The sequence below is a fragment of the Vanessa atalanta genome, chromosome 11 (assembly GCF_905147765.1).
Source record: "Vanessa atalanta chromosome 11, ilVanAtal1.2, whole genome shotgun sequence".
In the NCBI taxonomy this organism is placed as follows: Eukaryota; Metazoa; Arthropoda; class Insecta; order Lepidoptera; family Nymphalidae; genus Vanessa; species Vanessa atalanta.
The window spans coordinates 6,855,566-6,881,646 of record NC_061881.1 but is presented as its reverse complement, the minus strand read 5'-3'; the positions used below and the strand labels follow the sequence as shown (position 1 = coordinate 6,881,646).

Sequence of the window (26,081 nt, the reverse complement as noted above, 5' to 3'; positions counted from 1 at the left end):
CAGTGGATCAGGCCGACAGAGTGGCTTGAAAGAAACGTCATTAACCTACTTCTTGGTATATTTTTAGCAACGTCAGAGTTAAAATGCTCGCAAGGGTTCATTGAACTCTGTGTGTAAATAAACAATAAAGCGTTTAAAGAATGCATCAACAGTTGTATACTGAAAAGGTTTTAAATAAAGTAAACACTTACGTGGTCATAAATTGGACTCCAAATTAAACTTTGTTGATAGTATTGCAATTTATTAAATGTACGGAACGAAATATCGTTATGGAAACTATTAAAAATTTAACGTATACATTTTTTGTCTGTATTAAGAAATTGCGTTATCATTATTAATATAAAGTGTATTATTCTTTAATATCTATATTCTATAAATATAAACAAACTTACAAATATTTATTTTTATATTGCTTTTCTTTCAATACTCAAACGATGGCGATAAATTTAATTTAACAAATTTTATAACAAATGCTTTAGAAAATGTTTCTTAATTATGTATATAATATTCGTTTGTGTTTATCATTGTAAGTAAACATATATACCATGACGCACTTTTACACACGCACAAAAGCCGTGTGTATTTGTATATTCAACTAAGGTCATTCATATTGTCGCTTTCAATGTACGAGATGGATCATTTTATTACCAAATAGGCGGTTTGGATTTTGTTAGGAGTTAATTGCGTAAGACTTACCCGGCTCATCCATCAATCAGGCTCTGTCAGAGAACGGGCAGAGACTAATTTGCTCGTTTGTTTTGCCGCTAACCCTATGCGGCTTTTCCTGATAGATGTTTGATTAGACCTGCCCTTTGTACAGCAATATTCGGATTTTAGATTAAATTAAAATTTATTAGAACTCGCACGTAATCTTTCACGCCACTATGAATGTTGTTATATCATTATGTTTCAATTATTCGATATTTTTTATTTGTATGTTTACATACCGTTAAGTAAGTGTGAAAAGTTGGTTTCAACGTAGAAATAAACTCTATACTAATATTTAATTGCAATATTTTATAAAGATGAGATGCAAATATAGCAACGTAGTTTATATAAATACGTGTAGTTCCTTTTCACCAAATAGGCCGACATTTTGCAAACATACTCATCATGTTGACAATACTTTAGCAAATATGTTACTTGAATTATGTTATTTAACTTGTGTAATCTTCAAAAACTATTTATTAATAACATTATACAACAATTATTTATTATCTACCTATGTTCAGCGGAATTATGCGCAGTCATTTTTTTTTCTTGTAATAAATTTATTCACTTAAATAAATTTAAGTGTGTTGGTTACATTTTGGTTAAAGTTTTTGAATATATTCGTGTAACGAATTACCGTTACTTATAACTGTAATCTATAACCTTTCTTAGAAGGTAAACAGACTTCAGTTTCCTAGTTAAAGTTACTAATTTAAATGTATTATTATAGCACTATAAACATCGACAAAAGTAACTTTAAATATTTATATAACAAGAAAAGAATGAATTGTGAATTGCAAGAAGTTTTAAATTTTTAAACAGAACAAAAGAAAACTTTGTTCAGTTTTGTTCCTTCGGTTTGCCGGTCTGGGTATTTCCTTTTCCGAACAAGTTGTAATTTTTTATTCTGAATATAAATAAATAATTTATAGATATAGAATTTTATTTATAATTTATTATATATATGTATATCTGTTCGATATACTTTAACATCATATATCTATAGAGTATTTATGGTCTAGGTAAATGTGTTTGAAAAAAAATTACTTATTTTAAAATGTTGATCGATTATAATAATAAATTAAAAAAAAATAAAAGTATATTTAATAACGCATAAAACTGCAAAACATCTCAAGTTTGACTTTTCTATTAACTTTCAATTTTCTTTGCTAACAAAACGCTTAAGAACATTATTATACTCTCTGTGCATATAATTGCTCCTTGAAGTCTGTAGAAGACGAAAAGTTTTAACTTTGTCTTATACCGACTAACTTATGACTTTATTCAATTATCTAAGTACTGCCATTCCGTTGTATTAATAATTATATTTATTTATATAGACCTTCAACTGATTAATGAGAGCAAAATTATGACCGGTTTGTTAAATTAGTCGTTTATTTTAAGGTAAATTAATAATTAGTTCGTATACAATACAAAACAAAAATTAGAAACGTATTATTTTCCCAATAATCTGCATAAATATTAGTCTCTACTGAAGTGAATCTTTGGAGCGGTTATTCTAGAGAATTAAAAAAAAAAACAAATTGTTGATTGCTTTTAATTATATTTGTTGAGTGTGATGCCCAAAAATACATATTGGACTAATTATTAATATCATAACAAGATTAGTGCCTTAAAACCGTTTCGACACGGAATATTTTTATCAACTAAAATTTACCAAAACAAGAAATCAGAAGTGGCGAGTACAAACGAGTTTGTAAATATTGAATCTTACTAAGATTATCGTTATTGAATACATATAAACCTTACAAGCACTTTCGTCGACCTATTAATTTTAACAAAACGTCTACCACGAAATCCAGTACAATTTAGTGAGCAAGAGTAAACATCTTAATCCCAAAAGATTTACAGCGTGTTATTTTCTCGGCTATTCGTTTGTAGTAAAAGGGAAAGAGTTTTTTCTAACAACAAATACTTTTTGGTACTTCTGGACTCCTAGCCCGCCCGAAGATTCAGCCATAACTGTTTTATTACTCCAGCCCGGAGGAAGCTCGCCGAAAAGTTTTTATTACTTTTTATATTTCTTTCCTTTTGACTACTCTTTAAAGGCTAATTTTTTATTGAAGAATTGCTTTAAGGAAAAGGTTTAAAATTTATGAAATTTATTCCAAAGATTTTATTACTGAAAAAAAGAATGATTTTATATAAAGAGTATGCAAGGTAGTATTATAAAGACCCGGAATTTGTCTATTGCCCTGAGAGTGAGCAAATAAAGGGCAAGCACAGGTTGTTGTACCCTTTGTGCACTATGATATGTCCAGACTAGTTCCTTGAGATTGACCGCCATGACTGAAATCGGTCAGTACATCAATGTAAGGAACATACCTACTTTGTTATTTAGATTTTTTGGTAGAAGAAAAATATTATCCTATTTTTGCTTGAACATATAATTACGATAATTTATGTACATTCAGGCACATTTGCAGTACGATCACGAAACACTCTATGAAACTTGATGAAGGGTTTTTGGTAGGGGAAAGAAAGTTCCCTAGCAACGAAAACATCTCTTACATACAAATGATGGCCAATTGTAGCTATGCTGGTAAAAATATTAAATATTTCTGCCTTCATATTAGCTCCTTTTATTTCTATATATTTAATTATATTTTTTCATGACCTGTTTATGTCAGACATAGTAGAAGTTTATCATAGATAAACTCTTAACGGTTGAGAATAAATAAATTCATAATTATAACTTGTACGTACATATATACTTATCTTTAGTTTAGGAACCTACTTTGTTTACGGCACAAAAAGTAATCATATTTTGAATTCATTAACATTTTTTTTTCTTTTTTATCTTTTTATATTAAATGTGGGCTGACCGGCAAATGGGCCACCTTATGGTGATAAGTCATCACCGCTCATAGACATTGGCGCTATCAGAAATACTAACCATTCCGTACATCACCGTTACGCCGCAAACCTTGAGAACTATGTTATGTCCCTTGTGCCTGTAGTTTCACTGGCTCACTCACCCTTCAAACTGGAATACACTAAACGAAGTATTGCTGTTTGCTATCTGGACGGGTTTCCACTAAACCCTAACACCAACTGCAATGCAATATGTATATAATTCGTAATCATAGCTTATGAATAAATCTTAAAGTTGTCAATTACGATTCTTAAAAATATCAATTCCTAATTAAATTCACGAAAAACCTTCATAAAATATATAGATAAATAAAAGTGTTTTAAAATTATTTTTAAAAAATATCTATAGAATTATTTATTCTGCTACGTTTACTTAATATATGCAAACACTCCAGTGATTAACAGAATCTGGTACACAGTTACAAAAGAGCATGTTTCAAATAATGTTAACACATTTCTCTGACCACGCAAACTTAACGGGGCTCGTTTTTCTCACCCGATATAAATCATTGTAAGCGGTTTCTGGCGAACATATTCTCACCTTTTTGCCGCTTTATAAGAAATAGCAGGAGGGATATTACGCTTCGTTTACACTAATATAATATTGATCGGAACGACCAAAGTAGGTGTGATAGAACACTACAAAATATTTAAATAAATCTTGTTGTAAACTTTTCTAAAAATTTTACTAATAAGTACTAATATTATTATTAGCATTGTGGTAAGGTTTATAAATGAAAATTCAGAAGCAACACAAAATTTACATTTGCAAAATTATTTTTTCATCTCGAGCTGCCTGTAAACTGCATGTAACGGATGAACTTCTGAAACATTTGAATCCTCACCCAAATCTACATTGAACCAGCGTTGTGGAATAAGCTCCGAATCGTCTCCCCAAAACTGGAGGAGTCTTGAGCCAAGCTGGGACATTTTCAGGCTGTTACTCTCACACAAATAATGTTATTTGTATTTCGGTGTGCAGTAAGAAATTATAGTATACTAATATATATTATTTTTTGTATCCGGAAGATAACATCACCAGCGTATTGAACAGTTCTGAAACTCAACATTGTAACATTTGCTCTACAAGCTTTAATACAAAATCACACGAGCGATACAAAACAACTACAAGTAAGAAGCGAATAAAATTGAACATAAAAGTTTGTACCAGATGTTGATTTTTAGAATTTGATTTCGAAACACGGAAACGATTTGTTTTCATTTTAGCGGACAAAACAGACACAAGTTATTCATAACATTGTCTGTTTTATATATTATTGCTCTTATTCGTTTGATTCAAATATCGAAAAACATATGATAAAATCTCATTCGTTTATTTTTATCAACAGATAGTGCTTTGGTTGATGTCGATTAATTTTTGTTTGTTTTTTATACACAGATAATATAGTATATATTTTGTTAAAATACGTCCAACAATACAATTTAGTAACACTATTAGCTTTAATATTTATAACTTATTTTACATAATAATTATTACTATTTAAATATTTACATCTAAATTGACTTATTGCTATGATAAACTATATGGGTAATAATATTATCTGCCCGTGGATTTTATGGATTACGTACGGTGATTGGTTTTAAAAAAAGAACTTGAAATTCAATCTAAATTACTCAGGAACACACTCATACATACACAAAGACAACACACAAACACACGTTTAGTAGGAATACAGTGAAACACACAGCTACGTAAGAATTAAATATAATCTGTACTAATATTATAAATGCGAAAATAATTTTGTCTACTACTTTTTCATGCTTAAACTGTTAAACCGATTTAGATGAAATTTTATGTGAACATAGTTGGAGCACCGGGCAAGGAAATAGGCTACTTTTTCTAATTCGCCCCTTAAATGGGTAAAATGGTGATGACGCCTTGTGTGCAATAACTAAAGTGTTATAAATTTCGCGTGGGTAAAGTCGCAGGTTCAGCTAGTATAGATTTAAGATAAAATTTTAAAATTACTTATGTCTTATTATGCCACAAATATATAACTAATATTTTATAATAAACTTCAAGCCATTTAATTATAATTAACTATTTTAAATATAGGGTTTTTAATGAGAACAGTCCACAATTTGTAGCGTTAAAGAAATAAACACATGCGCTATAAAAAGATGAGTGGCAGCTGTAACGGTTTCTAAGCCGTTTCTAATTAAGAATGACACTTTTATAATTTCAAGAATAGGCAAAGATATTATGTTAGGACCAAACACCATTAGAATATAAAAACGAAATAAAAACGTGCTTTAGTTAAATTAAAATCAATTTATTTCTCAGTTAAAGTTTTACTTACCTTGGGAACTTTTTAATTTTACAGGATTATAATGATGTAGACCTCACACTTAGCTGATTATTTTTTAATCGATACAGAATGTAGAGTATATTACCGATAATATTCGCAAAACAGTTACACTCTATATCGTCATGCTTTTAATAGGACGGCGATTAACATAACATAAACTACCGAAACAAATCCAGGCACAGGACAATTTTGTGATGCTTCCCAGGTTATGGAAGTTCCGCACTGTTAACTTTTACACTTTTTTTATTTTATAGGGGGCAAACGAGCAGGAGGCTCACCCGATGGAAAGTGATTACCACCGCCCATGGACATCTGCAACACAGGGGGTTGCAGGTGCATTGCACACTCTTGGCTGCTACTAAGATTGATAGAAAATCCAAAAAAAATTGTTGATCTGACCCGGGATTGCAATTCCTAACCTCAGGTTCTGCAACAGTATAAATTAATTGGACCAAAAGAGTAATTAGGAAGAAATAAAAAGGTTTTGACAATTATAAACAAAATAAGATTTACAATATTCCATTCAAAGCTCAAATTGAACATGAAAAACATTCAATTACTACAGATTACCAAGTATATTTTAAATAACATGTAATATCGATAACATATAAAATATAAATACATTTCTGCGTAGAAAAATAAACTGATAAAATTGTTATAAAAATAAATATTTTTTTATAAAAAACGGTCCCGTTACAATTTATTCTAATATTAAATATTTATTTATTAACTGTCTTAATTTTTAAATATCTGTTTTATACCGATTTGCCATTATAACGCGTATACTAATTTTGTTCTTGTCGTTGACATGAACAACTCTAGATCAATTGACCTTTATATATATTTATCTTTGGATTACATTGTTGTTATGTAAAAGGATAAGTCGCGCCTTTGTAAAATATATACTTCCTGGTAAAGAGTAACCACAACCGCGATGTTGCACCGCAAAATCACAAATGCTAGTATTTATTTAATTTTATAAATAGTTGCTTTGCACTTGACTTAGCTTGTAGGGTAAAAGGTGTCAATTTATTTGGCCCACATAATTAAAAATAAACAGTGTAAATGCAATATATTAATATACAAAAATAAAGCTAAACGTAATTAGTATTAGTTAGGCTAAATTAAAAATAATTAATACCATGAAATCAAAAATAAATAGAGTTTAACTTTAGTAAAATATATAATATGTGAATTATGTACTGAATCGTGGCGTTACTTAAGCTGTTATAATATTGAGTTACATCGAAATAACCATGTTACCATATGATAGGTACAAAGACACCAAACACATACAGTAAAATTTTATAGAAATGTTTTTTGATATCATAAATTTTGAGGGCTATTTAAATAGAAGAAAAAAATATTGTTCTGTACAATGTTTCATGCGAATTTAAACTCCCGTATTCATATTCATTATTAATTTTTCAATATGAATAATTACGGGTAGGTCAGTTGCCTGATTGCCTCTTACGTTCCCTAATTGTACATATTACAGAAGTGCATAGATACATAACGTAAAAAACCATAGGCAAACTAATTATTGAAGTTTTTATGTAACATGACACAACATGTCTTATTTATAAATATTTTTGATACTTAAGTTTTAATTGGCACTTTTTGCAGGCATTTTGATAATGTTCATGCTTTAGCTAAGCACTTTCGTTTATTAGACGTCTAGACGAAGTACACGTGCTTACGCATAAAGCGATTTGTTTCATAATACGTGTCACTCGGAAGACAAATTAAATAAAAAAACACGTTCGAACGTGGAAGTCACACAAATGTCAGAAAAGTTTTAATTTATGCCCTACGATTTAGTATTCGGAAACGTAAATTTTTCATTCTTAATGCTTTCGGGCTATAAATAAACACCTACATGAAATTTCATCATTTTTCTCAGTCTTTAAAACTTATAATATTAATCGTATTATTTAGTTTTAGATGAATTAAAGTTGATGATTGATTTTAGGCGATTTGAAATTCTAGAGATGATCTCTGTAAGTAGATGAAGAAATGCGAAAATGTTTAAGTGATATCAAGATGCCAACGCATAGATTAAAATATTTTTCTAGTCGACATAAAAAAAGGTATTAATAATTCAGCCTTATTTTATTTTTTTTAAATGTTCCCTAATGTCTCCGTCGACATAGTAGTGATGGTGGTCCCACTTAAAATTGAAGAAAAAATCCCTTAATACATATGATATTTATTATTTCATAATGAAATCCTCCTCTAAAACATCTTTACAGTAGTATTTTAAATACATAGAAAAACTATTTTTAGTTTCAGAACATGACATTGACATGAAATTTATATTGTGGTTGTAAATTAATTGGCGAAATAATACGCCGTAAGAAAATAGCACCAAAAAGTAGGTCTTTATCAAAAATAATACGTATCACATGTGGTAATCTTATGGCATAAAGTAAAAAATATAAATAAAAAAAAATGAATAATTACAATACAGATAACGCAAATGCTTGAAATAGTTTCACACGTTCTTATTCTGGAAATATTTTAGAAAAGGGTTTATTAAACCCGAGATTCACAGTTAATGCGAATCTGAATATAATTCTTGATTACATTATTAATTAAAAGCTCGTAAAAGCAACCCGACCTGCTGTGAAACACGGACTCTGTTCTTAATTAAACTCTGAATATGCCTCTAAAATAGATGTTAGCTAATTACCTCAGCGACGTATTATTTAAACTAAACTGATGATAATAATCTATTTAAAGTTTAAACACACACATAGTAACAGTACAAAAGAAAAATGTTCTATAATTAAATTATATACTCACACTCAAACTAAGATTAGTACCCAAAATAAGATAGGTACAATGTTACGTTATAAATGTACTACAGACAAATGCTACTTAATTTATGGATGTTTTATTATCTTCATTAGTTCTACACACTCCACGTAAACACGATTCTTCGAATGGATTGTGTACTGGTAGTCGGCAAATTTAAAAACGTACATTAATTATTCAATGAATGTTTATAAATATATAACTTTTTTTTTTAAATCAATAATTGCACATACCATGAGCGGATACTTACTTTAATAGGTCACGTTTCAATCAATTTATGTAATTACATACTTTATCTCGTTTTACCAATTAATTATAGACAGAGATAAGAATACTCTTAGTATAAGTGGACAATTTAAGTCTCTTACATACGAGAGTGTAGGTAGTTGAAGTAGAAACTTGTTTCATTAGTGAGATAATAAGTAAAGCTATATTTCAAAGTCGGTAACGACGCTGTGTACCATGTAATTATTGTTCGTTAATTACAGCACAATTAAGGGACATAAACAATGATAAGCCGTTAGGTATTGGGACGCGAGATTCGTACCTAATATTCAATATGTGTTTAATATACATATTATAGGTAATATATTATATATAAACAATATAGTTAAATTTCAAAATTATCTAAGCATTGATATTGATATTTAATGAACAGCTTTGTAATTACAATTATTTAATTAATCTGAATCCGGCTAAGTTTAACAAGTGAAAAATAAATATACATACTTAAATTGTATTCAATGACCAAAAACTGTTTAAAGTCCATTTTGTAAGAGACTAAAATTTATCAAAAATTGCGATAGAAATACTTTTCTTACTACGTAATAATAAAATTGTCTATACACATGAATATAAGTATTATTTTAATCTATGAGTAAGTATAGTAATAACTTTATTCAGTAAAGTTATAACTTCGTTTTGGAATAAATTATATTTAGATTATCAAACATAGTTGGCCCAAAAGTTACGAGGTAATCTGCTAAGGGTTTTCGGAGATTACGTCTTAACTTCAGAACACATTAATGCTTAGTAGGCTTATATGTACATATATATACATATACATTATAAGTTTACTTTGCTTTCCGAGGTGCGTTAACTAAGGACTGTCACATTCTGTATATCTTTTGTAAAATGTTTATTATGAAAAAGAAAATAGAAACATTTAAACTTAAAATATTTGAAAATTCTTACTGAATTTTTTACAGAAAAACAAAAAAATTACAAAAAAAGACCTTTTTCCGGTGTGAAAACTTTTGTCCTGCACCGGAACGTCTGACAGCAGCCGCTTGGGAAATTTTTCAAATTTTCATTGAAATTAAAGTAGGCGAACTGGGAAGGCATTAATCACGTCAGAATATTACCTCTGCAGAAATTATAAATTTTATACGAAGAACTGAGCGTACAAGGTATCTTATATTGGCTGTATATTCAAGTTAATTTTAAACGACGAACGACCATTCTACGTCGTGGCTTTTATTTTATTTCGCAATTTCAGTACTAGGCACGTTTAGTATAGGTACAGATAATTAAATGTTATTGACGATGGGACCATTACAAACAGAGTAGATATTTACTTAAATATAACTTGCAGACGGTATTCTTGAGTAAAATCATATTTAAAATATTGGAGAGAATATTAAAAGCGAAGGTAGGAAGATCAAAATGTAAGCATAAATAGCCGAGATAGCTCAATGGCTAGAACACATCTTAACTGATGACTACAGGTTCGAACAGGCAAGTACTAATGAATTTTCATGTGCTTATAGTATATTTATAGTTAATCTCGTACTCGGCGGTGGAGAAAAATATCGTAAGGACAATATGTAGCTCAGCAGTGGGACGTTTACAGGCTGTTACTTTGCTTTAATTTACAACGTAAAAGGACAAAATACTTCAACGTAGACATGCATACAATAAATATAAAAAGAAACAAAATATAAAACGCTTTTTCGCATTTAAAATCACTGACTCGAAAGAGTTTTTATTTTGCTTCACCGTGCTCGCATTGAATTTGAAAACGTGTGTAAACGTAAGAAAGTGAGTGTCGGCGTGCAATAAGTCTAAGGGGAAGTAGTTTATGACCCCGCGCCCTCGACGCTGTTAGGTAAGTCCGGGTTGATTCTTTGGTAACATAGAACAGCGTAAAAACTAAGATTAAACTATTATTATTAATACCGAAGCACTTTTTGGAACTGAATAAAACTGAACTTGGAATAAAATAAACTTATTTTGACGCTTTCTTATAATAGGTTAATTATTAATAATCCGTTTTAAAAAAATGTTAACATTTGTAATGAATTTAAGTATATAACTTTTTTCTTTCCTTATAATTAAAAAATTAAACACAATTTTAAGCTCATTAATACAGTTAATTCAATATTATAATCAAATTGTTTGAAATAGTTATCGTGCCTGCTGGTGCTCACAATTCCGTATTGTATTTATTTTAAATGAGTTTCATGTAATAGTTTAACCAATACTGCTTAAATAAGAATGCACGGGCCTCTTGAGACGTCCCCCAAAGGTTCACTGCAATTTTACGACCGACTGCCCCTAGCCATCTAGGACTCCCTCGCACGCACAGTTCTTCGAAGAAAACAATGCTAGCATAATATTATATTTGATTCTTAGTCAAGAATGTAATATTGAAAATACAAAAATAAAAGGAAATACCTGGCTTTTATTTTTAGTAATATCACATCACGTACAAAGTAATGAATATTTTTATTTTTTCTAAAAAATAAAGTATTTGTCGCATGTAATTTCCTATGCCAATCGCCGGAGTGTCGGTATTATTAACGCCCAACTATATTCTGCACTACTTTCGATTAATATATCTCTAGATATAATACAACAATATTCATCTTCACTACTTATGTCTGCTTTAATTTTACTTCCAAAATTCCGAAATTTCGCCATATTTAATTATTTCGCGAATCCGTAATGAATATCATGGATTATTATTAAAGACCATCAATCTCGAATTTGTTTGTGTTGTTGTACTCCTCTTGTGGTCGGAATAGACTTTAACATTTAGGTTTGTTGAAACAAATTAAAAATAATGTTTTATACGTTTTAAGTCTTTAGATAATTGGTGAAAACGAGAAAAAAGAATAATTATCCTTCGACATTAATTTTTTACGGTTAACTTATTAAAAGATATTCGAAATAGAAATCCTATTAACGTTAAGTTATCTTCAGTCAAAATACACGAAACAGATATAAATAAAACTTCCCATTCATCATTAAGAATTTTATCGTTCACGTGACGAAGATTTATTATAGGAGGGTTTCTAAACGATAAAAAATATCGGCCCAATTATGGATCGTTTATTGGAGCTCATGCATATAAATCAAAGCAATATTCTAGCGCAATACGTGTTTGTTAATAACAGGGCAAGAGACCGGCTAAGACGTGACAAGTGACAGGCACAGTCTATGCAGGTGAACTAGAATTAAGAGGCAATTTTAAGCTGGCAGTTACTCTATAGGAAATGAAATCTTTCCATTTATTATATTTGTGTCTATTTAAATGTTCTTTAAAAACTTTAATAAATAAATAGTAAAACTAACTAAAAATATATAAAATGGCAAATTGTTAAGACACAAGAAACAAAAAATATCTATTTAAATCTTAATATATTTATATAGGCCAGTAAACTAAATGTTTAAATACATAGCTCGGCAATGGCGGCAATTTTTATTGGGAGGACAAATGCAGAGTTCTAACTGCCGGCTGTTCATTCCCACGTACTCCGAGTACTGGCGAGCGATGGCGAATTTAAAATTCCATTTTCCAGCATTGCGAAATGTTCAAATTGCAGTTAAAATCAGCTATTGTTCATTCTCCCTGAGGCGAAAAAATATGTATCATACTTATATTCTTAATAAAGATTAACGCTGATATTTTTATTTTAATAAATGAAAAAAACATGGAATAATATTTTTAAAATAATGTTTGTAGTGAAACCTTTGTTGTTTGTTAATAATCTAAGCGATCAGTTATGAAATATAAGACTACCTAATAATTACACGACAATTATAAATTATTATGCTAACGAAGGCGAATTTCTGTATGTCCTAAGATCATGTTTGCAAAAGCAATGACATGCACATGACAAAGATCCTAAACAATTTGTTACTTCTATTATGTTATGTTGTATAAATTAATTTATTATTAAACTTATGAAATTAGTTTATCTCGATTTTAATTTATATGTCTATTTCAGATATCATGTTACCGCTACCTAGAGGTATCGTATTATCATTATTCAATAACTAGCATGGAATACCATCTATGGAATATACTCCACAATTCTCAGGGTGTTGACATTAACGGGTACATGTAGATGGCAGTCCACAGACAAACAAAGCAAGCTTTGAATTAGTTAATAGTTTCGCGTATAGATGGCGTTAACTGTATGTATAAAATAGTAAAGCCTTGTATATAAATATTTAATTAAATAATTATGAATACCATTTGTAGGAATTGTAGGTCATATAATATTAGTTAATTTAAAATGGCAATCAAAAGCACTTTTTTTTAACACACTCAAAATATACAGTTTTCCTTGCGTTCATTTTTATTTGACCATCAGTTGTTGCCAAAAAAATATTTGAAAAGTAAAAAATTCCAAAGCTGGGAATTAAATCAAATCAATAATTCTTTATTCCCTATTTATTGACGCGATGCAGTTCAGTAACATTATTTCATCGATTTTTGTTGCTTTATTTTAATTGAATATGTATTCAAGTTTATATGCTTTCTATTTCGTAATTGATGATAGTTTGAATAAAAATGCTCCAATTCGTAATCAGGATGATTTATGAACATTTTATGCGTTATTGATTAAAATAAATTGGTTTAATATTATGGATGTAGTAATTTAAAGACAGTATCGATTTTTTCCAAATAATATATTTACTAATGCCAAATCAATCTTAAACACACATCAAAACAGACATAAGTAATATGCACAATCTCACTTAACTAAGCTATAAAAGTAGATATACTCTATTTTGTTTTTGGAAAACAATTGTAAGAATTTATTCTCCTTTAATACTTCATTGAAATTATAGTATATATTTATTTACAAAGTTCATTTTAAGGCACATTTGTGATTTGCCATTGTAGGTATAAGTACAAATATAATTAAAAAAAAAACACGAAAGTCCGTCTGATGATGGCACAAAAAATGTTTCAAGGAACAATAAATCGTGTGAAACATTGTAAAATAACTATACACAGACTTTCAAAAACTTTGTACGTTTACTTTTATTAATCACGATATTATATTGATATTATAGATAGATGTTCAATTTTTCATGAGAAAACTGTATGGCATCTGATTATTTTTTTTAAATGCTATTTTTTGTACCGTAGTTGTAGGTACAGCCAAATGCTACAGAAATTATTATGGTTTAACTTACACTCGATTTAAAATAATGGGTGTTAAAGGTTTAATGTTAAAATATATTATATAATGTTAAAACTCGATTCAAACATAATTCTATTTAAGTGATTTTTCCTTTTTTGATTTAAGATGTTGCCAGAAATGTATGGTGATGCAGTTTATAGCACCGCATAAAAAAATAACACAGCAATTGTCGCAACAAATAAGTTTTAAAAACTTAGATATAATGTGGTTTCTATTGTAAAATAACGAATGTATGAGGTACAGATAACATCTAGAGAATTTTAATTTACAGATTCAATTAAAAAAAAAAAAATTACGAAAGGCGTTAATAAGATTCAGATGTTAACACAGATGTATACATTGCATAATGTATAAATTACACAGCGATATTTATGGTCATTTATACGAGTGAGTGACCAACATATTAAGTACTTAAATAATGAAGTAATCATGGACGGAGTGTGTTAACGACTTCAAGGATTATACAATTCGAATAAATGGCTAATAAAAATTTTATGTTTTCCTAAAAAAATTAACATACTCTTGTCGATATTTTGATACAATTATTTTATATTTCAATGCAATTTGACATTATTCTAAAGATTCAAATAAGGCACTTAAAGACAACGATTTTTTTTTTTATAATTTTTTTCCCGTGAAAAGTTATATTTTATATTTATTCTTATTTCTAAATAAAATTTAAGGTATAAATTTTAGTTCTCAATCGTAACATGTGATTAAATTTTACTATAGTATTTTGTTAATCTCAACATCAGATCTCTCTTACTTTTGATAATTGCTCAAATAATGAGAATTTTCTATAAAATATTAATTTGAAATAACATCTATTGCACTAGCTTTAATATAGTAAATTATTGAAATATTATTGCTTTTAACAATACATAGCTCTATGTACATAACAATTAACTATATGAATATAATTGCCCCAGTTGCGATTGCTTAAACATTTTAAATTTTCGAGTAATATTTACTATATTATTAAGACACCAAAAACACGCTAAAAAGATTGATCTGTGATATTCTGATAGAGATAATATTTATTATCAGGAGATTCTTACAGGAGATTGCAACGAAGGCTTTTATGTAATGATTTATAATATGTTTCACGAGACAAATAGTCTTGAGAAACGACTACATTTACAAAAATACAACTAATTGCCTAAAATGATTCAAGACAAAGTATAAACATTAACATTAAGCAAAGTTAACAATAATTTAATCTCTTCTAACTTTACTTTATTATTAAATAATCAATATAACAGTTTTATAGAACCACAAAAATGAAAACATTGTACATTAATTATTAAGGCACTTGGGATGTGCAATATACGATTTGTTATGTATAAATATCAAGCACTACAGATTATAAAATATAATTATTTAAAAAAAGAACTAATCACGAATACGAATTCATTTACTCATCGACCGATATCATTTATGAAGGAAGACATCTTGAATTTTGTTCAAATAATAAAACGTATCAAAAATTCCAATGACCATTTTTTTTAAATATTCTTTGGTTCAAGTTTAATAAGGGATTCCCAAAGCGGTTTTGGAGTCAATAAGTAAATGAAATACATAAATATAATATTCGATTATCAGTCCAATGAAAACGTGCTAAACTATAATTTTGCAGATTAATACCTAATACACTTATACTTACATCCAGTTACCTCTATCCTGCCTCTTGTTTGTTATCTGGAGAAGCGATGTTTCTTCTCATCTCCAGAATCCGAATATTTATGTAATTTGTACTATACTTAACATATAAATCATTAAAAAAATTGTAGAAGTTAAAATATAAAAATCTTATTCATGTTTCTGTATAAATAAACATGCATTCAAATAGCAGACAGTTTAACTAAATTTGATTCCAGTTTTACGTCAACTACATTGAACCACACTTCTAAAAGTTTAAATCATCTAAATTGAAACGGTTTAAAAATAATTTCTAAACCATCATAATAATAATTCGACGGCGCCAAATTTTCTGCTCAACAAAACGATACTTTCTATATTTCGAGAATATAATATATAACTAGATCTAATAAATAACTAAATACTAAAAATTTATTAAACAAATTTAGCGCCGCGGTAGATAGGGTAACCTAACAACACTCGTGCTCCAACAACAATACGGTCAAGCGACAACAGAAGTACAATGTTACAATACAGTAAATATAGTCGATGGCGTGTGCCACTCAAAAAGAAATATAATATAAATTGTTAATAAAGTTCATCTTGTTATAAACATAACAGGCATATAAATGTTAATAGTTAGACTATTAAAATACATATTACATGTTAACGTGAAAGGCCCAACAGCTATAGCTACATGGTGGTCGATGTTCCGATGAATATGTTACGCGGCGACATAGGGTCCTGTGCGGGCGGGCGACCGTCTCTTCTGTTAATGCCTCGGCGCCATTAGCACTCACCTAGCCGGGTTAACGAGAAGAGAGAAAAACAGAATGTTAGTATCGATCAAAATGTCATGGTCCGACTACACGAAGCCTCAATCGCGAGGTCGAAAGCTTCAACGCTTTTACGCTGCCCGCGTCACGCCGTATTATACAAATGGATTAGACATTAATGCGTTCTCGGAAGTCTCAGTTTTGGGCAATTCACGTGGACACAAAAATATCGTATGATACCATGAATGGGGACCGGCACGACATGCAGCTGATAAAAGCGATCAAACTGGATCTCGGATCGATGTCTAAGGTGTACGGATTTAAAAATAAGATTTTGATAAAAAAATAATATCGGGAGGCTATCAGGCATTCGTGCCGCGACATTAGATTCGGTTTGCTATGGTCCTGTTAATAAATTATACAACGTATACTTAAATTAGTTTACTTAGTTAATGGTTGAAAATGTTAAAATAATTTAGTATGATAATGATAATCTACAGAATAGGATTAAATGCCCAATAGTTCCCATTGAGTAGAGTTCGAAACACGTGAAGTAGGATCAGTACGCGCCGGTGTTTCGAACTCTTCCCAAAACAAACAAGCATAGGTAATAAACTTATCACTTATGTATAACCATATCACCCCGATGCAAGTATGTAAGTTATTCAACACATCTGAAATAGTTCAATAATAATTGTATATGATGGCATTCACTTCATAATTGTTAATAAGTTTGTGATCGATAATGTCGTTACATATTTGCATGTTAGTGACGCATATAATATAAATATATAGTTACAAATAAATCTGCAGTGACAGTAGCAGTTATGACAGTGCACTTCGTAATTATTGTCAATAATCGGGAACTTGGCCTTGTGGAGTTACATGTTAGTTGTGTGAGGCTACATCTGACCATAATGACTGCACGTCATCAACTTTATTGACTCATTGTTTTCACTATTGTATTGTATATTAAAACCGAATACGCGATCCTGTTCCAGCTAAAAATAAAAAAACTCCAATCGAAAATTTCAGACAATTTATTGTAAAGTATATTCTTCTGAAAATGCATTTAATATTTACAATCAACAATTGAAATAATATTTTATACAAACATATCATATCATCTTATATAATTCTCTTCATAATAATATCGATAGCGTTCAGTTTTAAAAAGTATTGCATATAAAGCGTGAAAATACGTAATCGGCATATGCCATTTCAAAATCCACAAGGACACAAGTGCAAAAATCTTAATAATAAAAAACTTTCAAATAAGAAAGTGAATAAAATAATACCTAAGGCAATAAAATCAACTAGCTTAAAAATTTCATATATAAAAATCTTATATTGACTAAGAAAACTTGTGATGAATATAAAAAATGTCAAGTCAAAGAATGGGGCATTTTGATTAATACTGGAGCGATGGCACATATTCTGAAAATGCTCTTCTCTTTGACTAATACTGGGCGAAATTTAGGAAAGAAGGATTTCACAACCCGAATGTAGCACCGGCATGGAATTTATTTGCTTAAAGAAATAAGATATCTGGATACATTTAAAGAAACTCAATTAGTCAGCTATTCACTGGAATTCCAATCCTTCTTCCCTTGATATTATATTTCTAAACATTACCCGAAATATCATTGTTCGCTTAGATAATGCATACGTGACTCTTAGAAGGCACATGTTGTGATATAAATATTACAACAGAAGCATTAATAGAACAAAATGAGAAATTTGGTAACGCTGATGTTCAACTTGGAAACATAAAAAATATTTCGTAAACAACACTGTTATAACGCCTCGCATCACAACATGTAACAGTTTTAAAAATCTATAAAAAAAAAAGAAATATAAAAATCACAGTTACAAATTATGCAGTGTCACTTCAGATCCGGTTTGAAGTAGTGATGGGCATAATATTCCTCGTACAAACTAATCGAGGACATAACTAATAAGTACACAATAATATAGAAAAGGACACAGAGAGACCATAAAGCAGAGGCACTCACGCATTCTTACGAACGAATATGATCGCTAGCTATATTGCATCACACACTGGCTATAACTAAGCTCTGAAACGATCAAATGTCGTATCGTATATTATTATCGATATAATTTTTGAGATTCAAAGTTACCGATACGTCAATTGATCGTTTTGTGAACACCGATCGTGTATGCAAGCGTATTCATCGTAAGGCATGCGTGCACGCGCGCTTCTCACCTTGTTAACAAAATGGCGGCGTGAGAGCGTTTTGGCGGGAATTAAGGCGCCGGTAAGGCAGTGCGCTGGTAAGGGTGCTCCCTCACCTGCGTCAGCCGTCCCGCCCTCCGCACGATACCTAGCGGCATAGGATATTTATTATCTGTGTCTGAACAGAGCATTATGAAGTTTCAACCAATAACCGTTGAGCGGCACCCAGGCTTTACGTAAATTTTACAAAAAAATATTCTCTTTAAATGTGATGTTCATACAAGACGAATATAATTAAAAATATTATACTTTTATTATAATCATTATCATGGAATGAAAAATATGATTTCAAATATATTTAAATTGTTTTTTTAAGTGCCTAGGTTGCCTGTAACAAACTAAATATATAAATGCTGAAAAGAAATTAATCTCATTAATTTAACGGCATTCGTTTCATACAATTCTTAATTTGCAATCTGTAAATAATAACAACTGCCAAATGTTCGTAGCGTTTGAAATGTTTTACATAGATATTATAGAAGCTTGGCAGTATCACTAACTTCAAGTATTATGCTTATATACGCCTAAATTTTATCTAAAATTATTGCTTTGGAAATAAAAAATAAAACTTTCAATCTCATTTGATCGTATCGTACAGAAATTAATAATATAAGAACATTTTAAATAATAATCTGACTCGGCAACAAGAATAGAGAATAATGACCTATATAATATTACTGTAGGTTACGGCTGATTGATTTTTCATAAAGCTCACTCTTTTCTAAACTAACTAAAAAATCTTTAAAAGATAAAAAATAATACTTAAACCTATGGTATGTTTATAAATATAATAATATGGCTAATAAATTAATAAATTATGACATTGTTACAACAATAACAAAACATTATAATTCTACACATAAAATGTTGTGTTATCATTGTAATGTTGAAAATTTATAATTGTCTAGAATGTTGTTCGTCAATGTCTAAAATTGAATGTTTATGGGATTTTTAGTAATCAGTGTGGTTAATAGTTAAATATATTACGATTGTGTTGCTTGTAATAAATATTCAATTTGTATTTGGTCCCTTTGCTTGTAATCACTGAATTATTAATAATTATTTCGCCATTCAGAGATTTTTACAGTTAATAAAAAAAAAGAAAAAAAAAATCATGTTAATCACATTCGGGAAATCTAATAAGGATCAAATGAATGACATGCAAGATATGTCACCAATGTTATTAATAGGTATCTAAAGTATATTATGAAGAGAACCGGCTTTTGCAAGAATTTTAGTGCCAATTCTGGTGTTTTAAAGCTTTATGAACTAGATGTTATATTTTGTGTTCATTTATAAAGTAATCTTACAATGTCACTCACAAGGAAGTATATTTTCTTTAATTGTGATACCTCGCAATAAAGCCGGTACTATGTGCGAATAAAAATTAACAAAATGTTATTTGATTAGTTGTATTACAAGCGAGGGTTATCACAAAAACTTTAGAAAATTAAGTGTTTTTTAATCGATGCGACTATACATATGGTATAATAATATAATGTATATAAAGTTCTATGTCTTTGTATATCGAAAATCGGTAACTTATAAAGAGTTCTATTGGCAGTTTCAGAATTATTCAACTACAATATTTATTCAAATCAACTGCCTTCAAACACTGTTATGAAAACTATAAAATAAATATATCATTTATATTACTTCGTGTAAATAATTTATAATGCTATATAATAAATAAATAATATTCTTTGTTTGTTGAGATATAAAATATACTTTGTATGACTGTACAAAACGGCTAAAGAAAAAACAAAGTTGGTTTTTAAATTAAAAACATAACGTAGGTACAATATGATCGAGTCACTAAATTAAATCGTTCTTAAAGTAAAACTTAAATCTAACTTGTTAATGGCTCTTATGACTTTAGAAGAGGCGTTTAAAAAAACAATTTGTCAAGGACGGTTAGGTCTTGCGGACACGCATATCGAAATACCACACCCAGACTTATCTATGGTAATTTAAACAGGCAGTAGAACTAAAGTCGATTTGATAGTCTATGGTAAGATATTTGACTGCAATTTGCCAGGTCCTAAAAATGTTGCGATGACCGTAACGATGAAGTTGGAAGCCTGTCGTATCTTATTGCGGTCTGCAATTGTGGCCAATGTCAAAAGCCAGCAAGTAGATATCTCGACGCTGCAACCCCATTAAAACATTTAAAATCACAGTTCAAGAATTTTGTTATCTACAAAATTGTATTAGTCTGTTAGATAAGTACGATCTACTATCCAATTATAAAGCGGCTACGAATGTTACTTTTATCGTACTTTTTTTTTATTTGTTTACGTAATTTTGACCTAACATTAATGGGGTAACAATGTAAGTAGGGTTTAAACAGGCAAGTCAAGCTAAGCTATAAAACGAACACTGATAAATTAAACATGCTTTTAAACATTTGAGGTGATCGTAAAAATATATCCGTTCGTGTATTAAAATACGTGCTGTTAATACGTAAGGCGAAAAGCTTTGAATCTCATGTCAACTAACATCGTATTCACCTACCTAAATCGATGATGACTACACTGAGTCTACTAGACGTTTGTAGTCAGATACCCGGTACCTTTAGCGTTAGTTTGTTTAATCGACATTTGATAACACTAACATTTAAAATAATTAATCCGTTTTTTAAAATCACGTACTCACAACATGATTTTCCGAATCGAGATAAATCATCGAAATGTTGAAGATGTTATCAAATGCTATGTAAATAAGAGATCAACGGGCGAATAACCCACCCGTATGGTCGGCGGCGGCGTACTCCGCTGTCAGCAGCGGATTGGCAGCCGCTGTCAGGGCTGCGTAGTTAGCGTAGTCAGCATATGGTGACGCGTAGATCAACTGGTGAGACGGTTCCCCGGGAGACAGAAGACCAGCGGCAGCACCAGCGCCTGTACCATTAAGCAACCCAGCTTGCCCACCAGGTGCTGTCGGTATGCGTGGAGACAGTATCAATGGAGCTCCCAAAGGCGCTGATGTGCGGAGAGCAACACTGCCCACGCCACCTACTCCGCCAGTTGGCGCCAATAACCGCTGGGTTTCTGCGGCTACACGTCGCCATTCTTCATCGGCTGTGGATTCACCTTTTGTTATCAATAATTTTCAGTAAATATTATGTTAAATCTTATTTAAAAATTTATTATATAAAACGTTTTTACAGCTGGACCATGAAAATAGAAGTGGTTTAATAACAGCAATCATTGATATTCAAATTTTGTTATAGTTATTATGTTCATTTTTGCACTTTGAAATAAATTTGTCAAAGTATTATCGTACTGGTCGCAATGAAATCACCCATGTTAAGAGTTAACAACCGTGACATGCCACAAATCAATTAAGTTAGTCATCTTAATGATGGTGGATGACTCATGTCGGTCGACAAACCAGAAATAATTTTCAATTACAGTTATATGTATATATAGCATAAATATACAAAAGCTAAAAAACCACATATGAATTCAAAAAAAAGAACATTTACGAAGTAACAATTCCTTTATCCCATTTATTAGTATTTTATAAATCGATAGCAAGATAATGCTGACCACGAAGCATTTCAGGTCAGATCGGCCATCAGTCAGTGAAGTGGGTCAAGCATAGTCACTTTTGTCCCAGAATACGCGAATTTGATTTCCTAGTACGAACAAGACAAATATTATCCTTGTTTATGATTCATAACAGGATTAATGACAATAAGGTAACTTAGATCCTTTTGTGGGAGTCAATAATTGTTCGGCGTGAAAACGGAAGGTCTCTAGTTAGATCAAAAAACCACACAAATTAAATTGGACACATTTATGCCAATCTCATAAAAATCAAACACAAGAAGATAAATAATAGTAAATCTTAGAACTTAATAAGTAATAGAAATAAATAACCAAATTATTGACTATAGGTTAGATCTTATATTATATATTAGTGACAAAACATAAAGGCGGCCATACTTATTAAGCACTGACCGTTGACAGGCACGACGGCTTTCGTGCTTGAGTCACGGTACGTGCCATTTATAATGGCCAATTCCATTAACTGACGTTTCTTCAGTTCGTCTTCACCGTCCGCTTGCTGTAAAATAAACCCTTCTATTAAAAAATCATCTCACATTTTTAACACTGTTTTCGAAGAAAGAAACAGTTTATTTAAAATATATTTTAATGGTCAAAGTATTATTATTAGCTTCCAATGAGATTTGAAAGGGTATCTAGTTCAGAGTAATTTTAAACACAACATACGTCACGTCTCAGGTTACACGGTTAGCCAAGCATTAGAATTGTATGAAACTTGACAAATATCGACTACAGGCAACGAGTAGGTACTGCAGTTTCGATGGACATTTGGTTTATGATTGATACGAATTTGACCAATAATAATTATAGTTTATACATACGTAGTGATGTTTAAACATAAAGTATTTAGCGACGAATTTAAACATGTATACATGCTACTATAAGAATATTTCATCATCGATATATAAGACTAAAAATACCGTTTGTAATACAACAAACATTCAATAATTAATTATTTAAATAATAAACGACAGGAATTTAAGATGAAACGGTGACGTAATGTTAATGTTGAGTAAAAAAATATATTATTTAAAATAAAAATGTTACTTACAGGAACCAACAGGCGTTTAACCTCATCAACAGCTCTGGCCAACTTTATCTTTGCTCTGTTCTCTGTGTCTTCGACTGTGAGCAGTACGTGCAAATCGTCAGCGAGATGCTCCCAATTCGGCTTACCCCTGTTCGCATCCTCCTGGAATATGCCCAAATGATAAATCATTGAATACGTAATACTTAAAAGACGGTTTATCCCAATTTATATGAACGAAATTGTTGGGCCAGAAAAAGGTACATCAGTGCCAAGAATGTCTAGTGACTAGAAAACATTCGTAAATGTAAATTACGCTAAGTTTAGCAGATGATAAAATTACTTAAATAAATCATTAATTAATTCAAAGGAATATTTCATGGAAATACAAATAAAATGAATCCTTTTAAGGTTTTCTGTACAGCTTTTCATAGAAGCGGTTGACGCATGATTCTGACGAATCGTCTTACATAGATAAAGTATTGTGTAATATAAACCTGTAGCATATTCCAAATGGCGCTGCATGAAACACAAATAACATTTGTCTTATTTTTTTGTCAAGATATTAAAAAAAAATAACATTGTTAGTAAAATAAATTTACCTTCTTCTTATCCCGCATTGAGCCTTTGCCCCTGACCATAATTTTACATCCAGTTTCCTGTTCTAACTGTTTTGCAGTCATACCTCTTGGTCCGAGAATCCTTCCCACGAAGTTGAACTGTAAATAAAATAATAGTACTATATATTAAACAGTTTTGTAACAAATAATAATAATCATTATAAAGAGAAGATAATAAATAATATTCGGCGAGCAAAAACAAAATCTTTATTACAAAATGCTTCCACGTGCTAATCTCAGTTCGTGTTTAATGCGCAACTACTGGGTTAATTACTACCATTATACATAAATTGTGTTTGCCACGAGCACATATTACTTACTCGTGCAGAAGCATAGAACATTTGAATCAAACTCATTTCCTAGGCATCAAAAAGCTTTGGTCAGTTCAATGTATATGAATCGTGAACGAATATCTCTGCCTCATATACAAAGTAAGAAATGGATCAATTGGCAAATCGCCAAACAACTCACGATATCATAGATAATTTTTACGTACACTTATTACAAAAATCAAGTATTTCGGACACAGCTAAAATATTTAGTATTAAATGGTGGATAAAATTAAGACGGAAAATTTGTCGCGTCTGTCATCTTAAATTGTTTTCTATGACAGTTTATTAATTGTTGCTTCAAAGTGGTTTAAATATTTTAAATAACAATATTGAAAACAACTAATTCGATGTCAACAGCAGGTTATGATTTCATTTAATTGTGAATGTGAGCTTACGATTGAAATAATTTCTGGTTCTTTGGTGTAAGAGAAAGAAATATGAGACGCGGAAGTGGGAAAACAATAGGTCTGAGAAAACGGTCGTGATTATTGACGGTCCAACGATTTTGATTATGACTAGCACAGAACATGATCAAAATTAGAAATGATTGTTTTAAATGAACGTAAAGGCTTTTTTATATTAATTTATACAACTGTGACTATTAGACAATGGTTTTCTACATTATTTTTTTTGTTCAACAAAACGAACGGTAAAACTACGTTTTCTCAAAAAAGTTTATAGTCTACCCACAATTTTATACCTGGTTTTATTGTAACAGTTTTGAGTTAAGATTGTTAAAATATTAACTTCCGAACGGCTGACTTGATTCAAATATATTCAGATAAAAAAGAAATGTTTTCTTTTAACTTTGAAACATCGGTCAGTCATCAATAATAATAATGACTTATTTTTCTCCAAGTGCGAACAAAGCTCAGCCGGACGCGAAGCCATGTTGAAATAGCGTCGCACTAGTTGGCCGCGCGCCCACATTCGTTTTCTCACCAGTCGTTAATATTTTCATGACAAAAGTGATTACTGTATTTTCGAAAAGGTACAACGTATATCGTTTCACGTTACATTAGCTTAGCCTTATACATGTTCGTACAAACACCATGACTAATCCGTTCGAAGCGTACCGTATGAATTTGCATATATTCTTCCAACTGAATACGTTGAATTTTTATTCGTTCGATTCCATTTATTAACAATGTTGACTTATTCACATAAGTGAACAAGTCTTGACGAGAAGATAGTTATATCGGGTTCATAAATTCAGGCCCAGTAAAGGGGTCGTCACGGTCAAAGCGGAGTGTTCGGTCCTAATTAACACACTGGTCGCAACAGAATGTAGGTTAGGCATTCTAAATGCTTCCTAGTTGATCATAACTCAATCTGAATTACAGTGATGCAGTTGGTTGTATATCGCTGCGAGATATTCCTGTTTCGTATTTCTGAACCGTGTTTAGATGCGTTAGCGCGTCGCGGAAACACTTCCCAAAAATTTATAAGCCGACGATATATTTTCAGACGAAGTCGGTAAAAGCGTGCCTCAGATTTGATCGTGTTTATTCGGCCAACGGAAGTCTTTTGACTTAAAATAAAGTTTTAAGTATTTTAATGATGTCGGATGCAAAATAGATAAAATTATATGGTTTACCCAAACAACCAATAATGATTAGATATATTTCAGTATTACATCATATTGTGTCAGTATAATACGCATTA

At 30.4% G+C, this 26,081-nt stretch overlaps 1 protein-coding gene across 5 annotated transcripts in view; it reads right to left on the bottom strand.

Moving 5' to 3' along the window:
• Positions 1-13,693: 13,693 nt before the first annotated feature.
• The window catches only part of LOC125067468 (protein held out wings), a 62,463-nt gene continuing 50,075 nt past the window's right edge, over positions 13,694-26,081 (bottom strand). Inside the window, exons 3-8 of one of the 5 annotated variants that reach the window (XR_007119729.1) lie at positions 24,067-24,183; positions 23,489-23,629; positions 22,816-22,936; positions 21,613-21,957; positions 18,836-21,013; positions 13,694-16,632 (exon numbers count right to left, since the gene is read on the bottom strand). Coding sequence is in view for 4 of the 5 variants with exons in the window: in XM_047676103.1 (XP_047532059.1) it covers positions 18,877-18,953; positions 21,613-21,957; positions 22,816-22,936; positions 23,489-23,629; positions 24,067-24,183 (801 nt within the window). In the remaining variant the exon portion in view is untranslated. The other 4 variants (XM_047676103.1, XM_047676106.1, XM_047676105.1 and 1 more) reach the window with 4 other exon arrangements.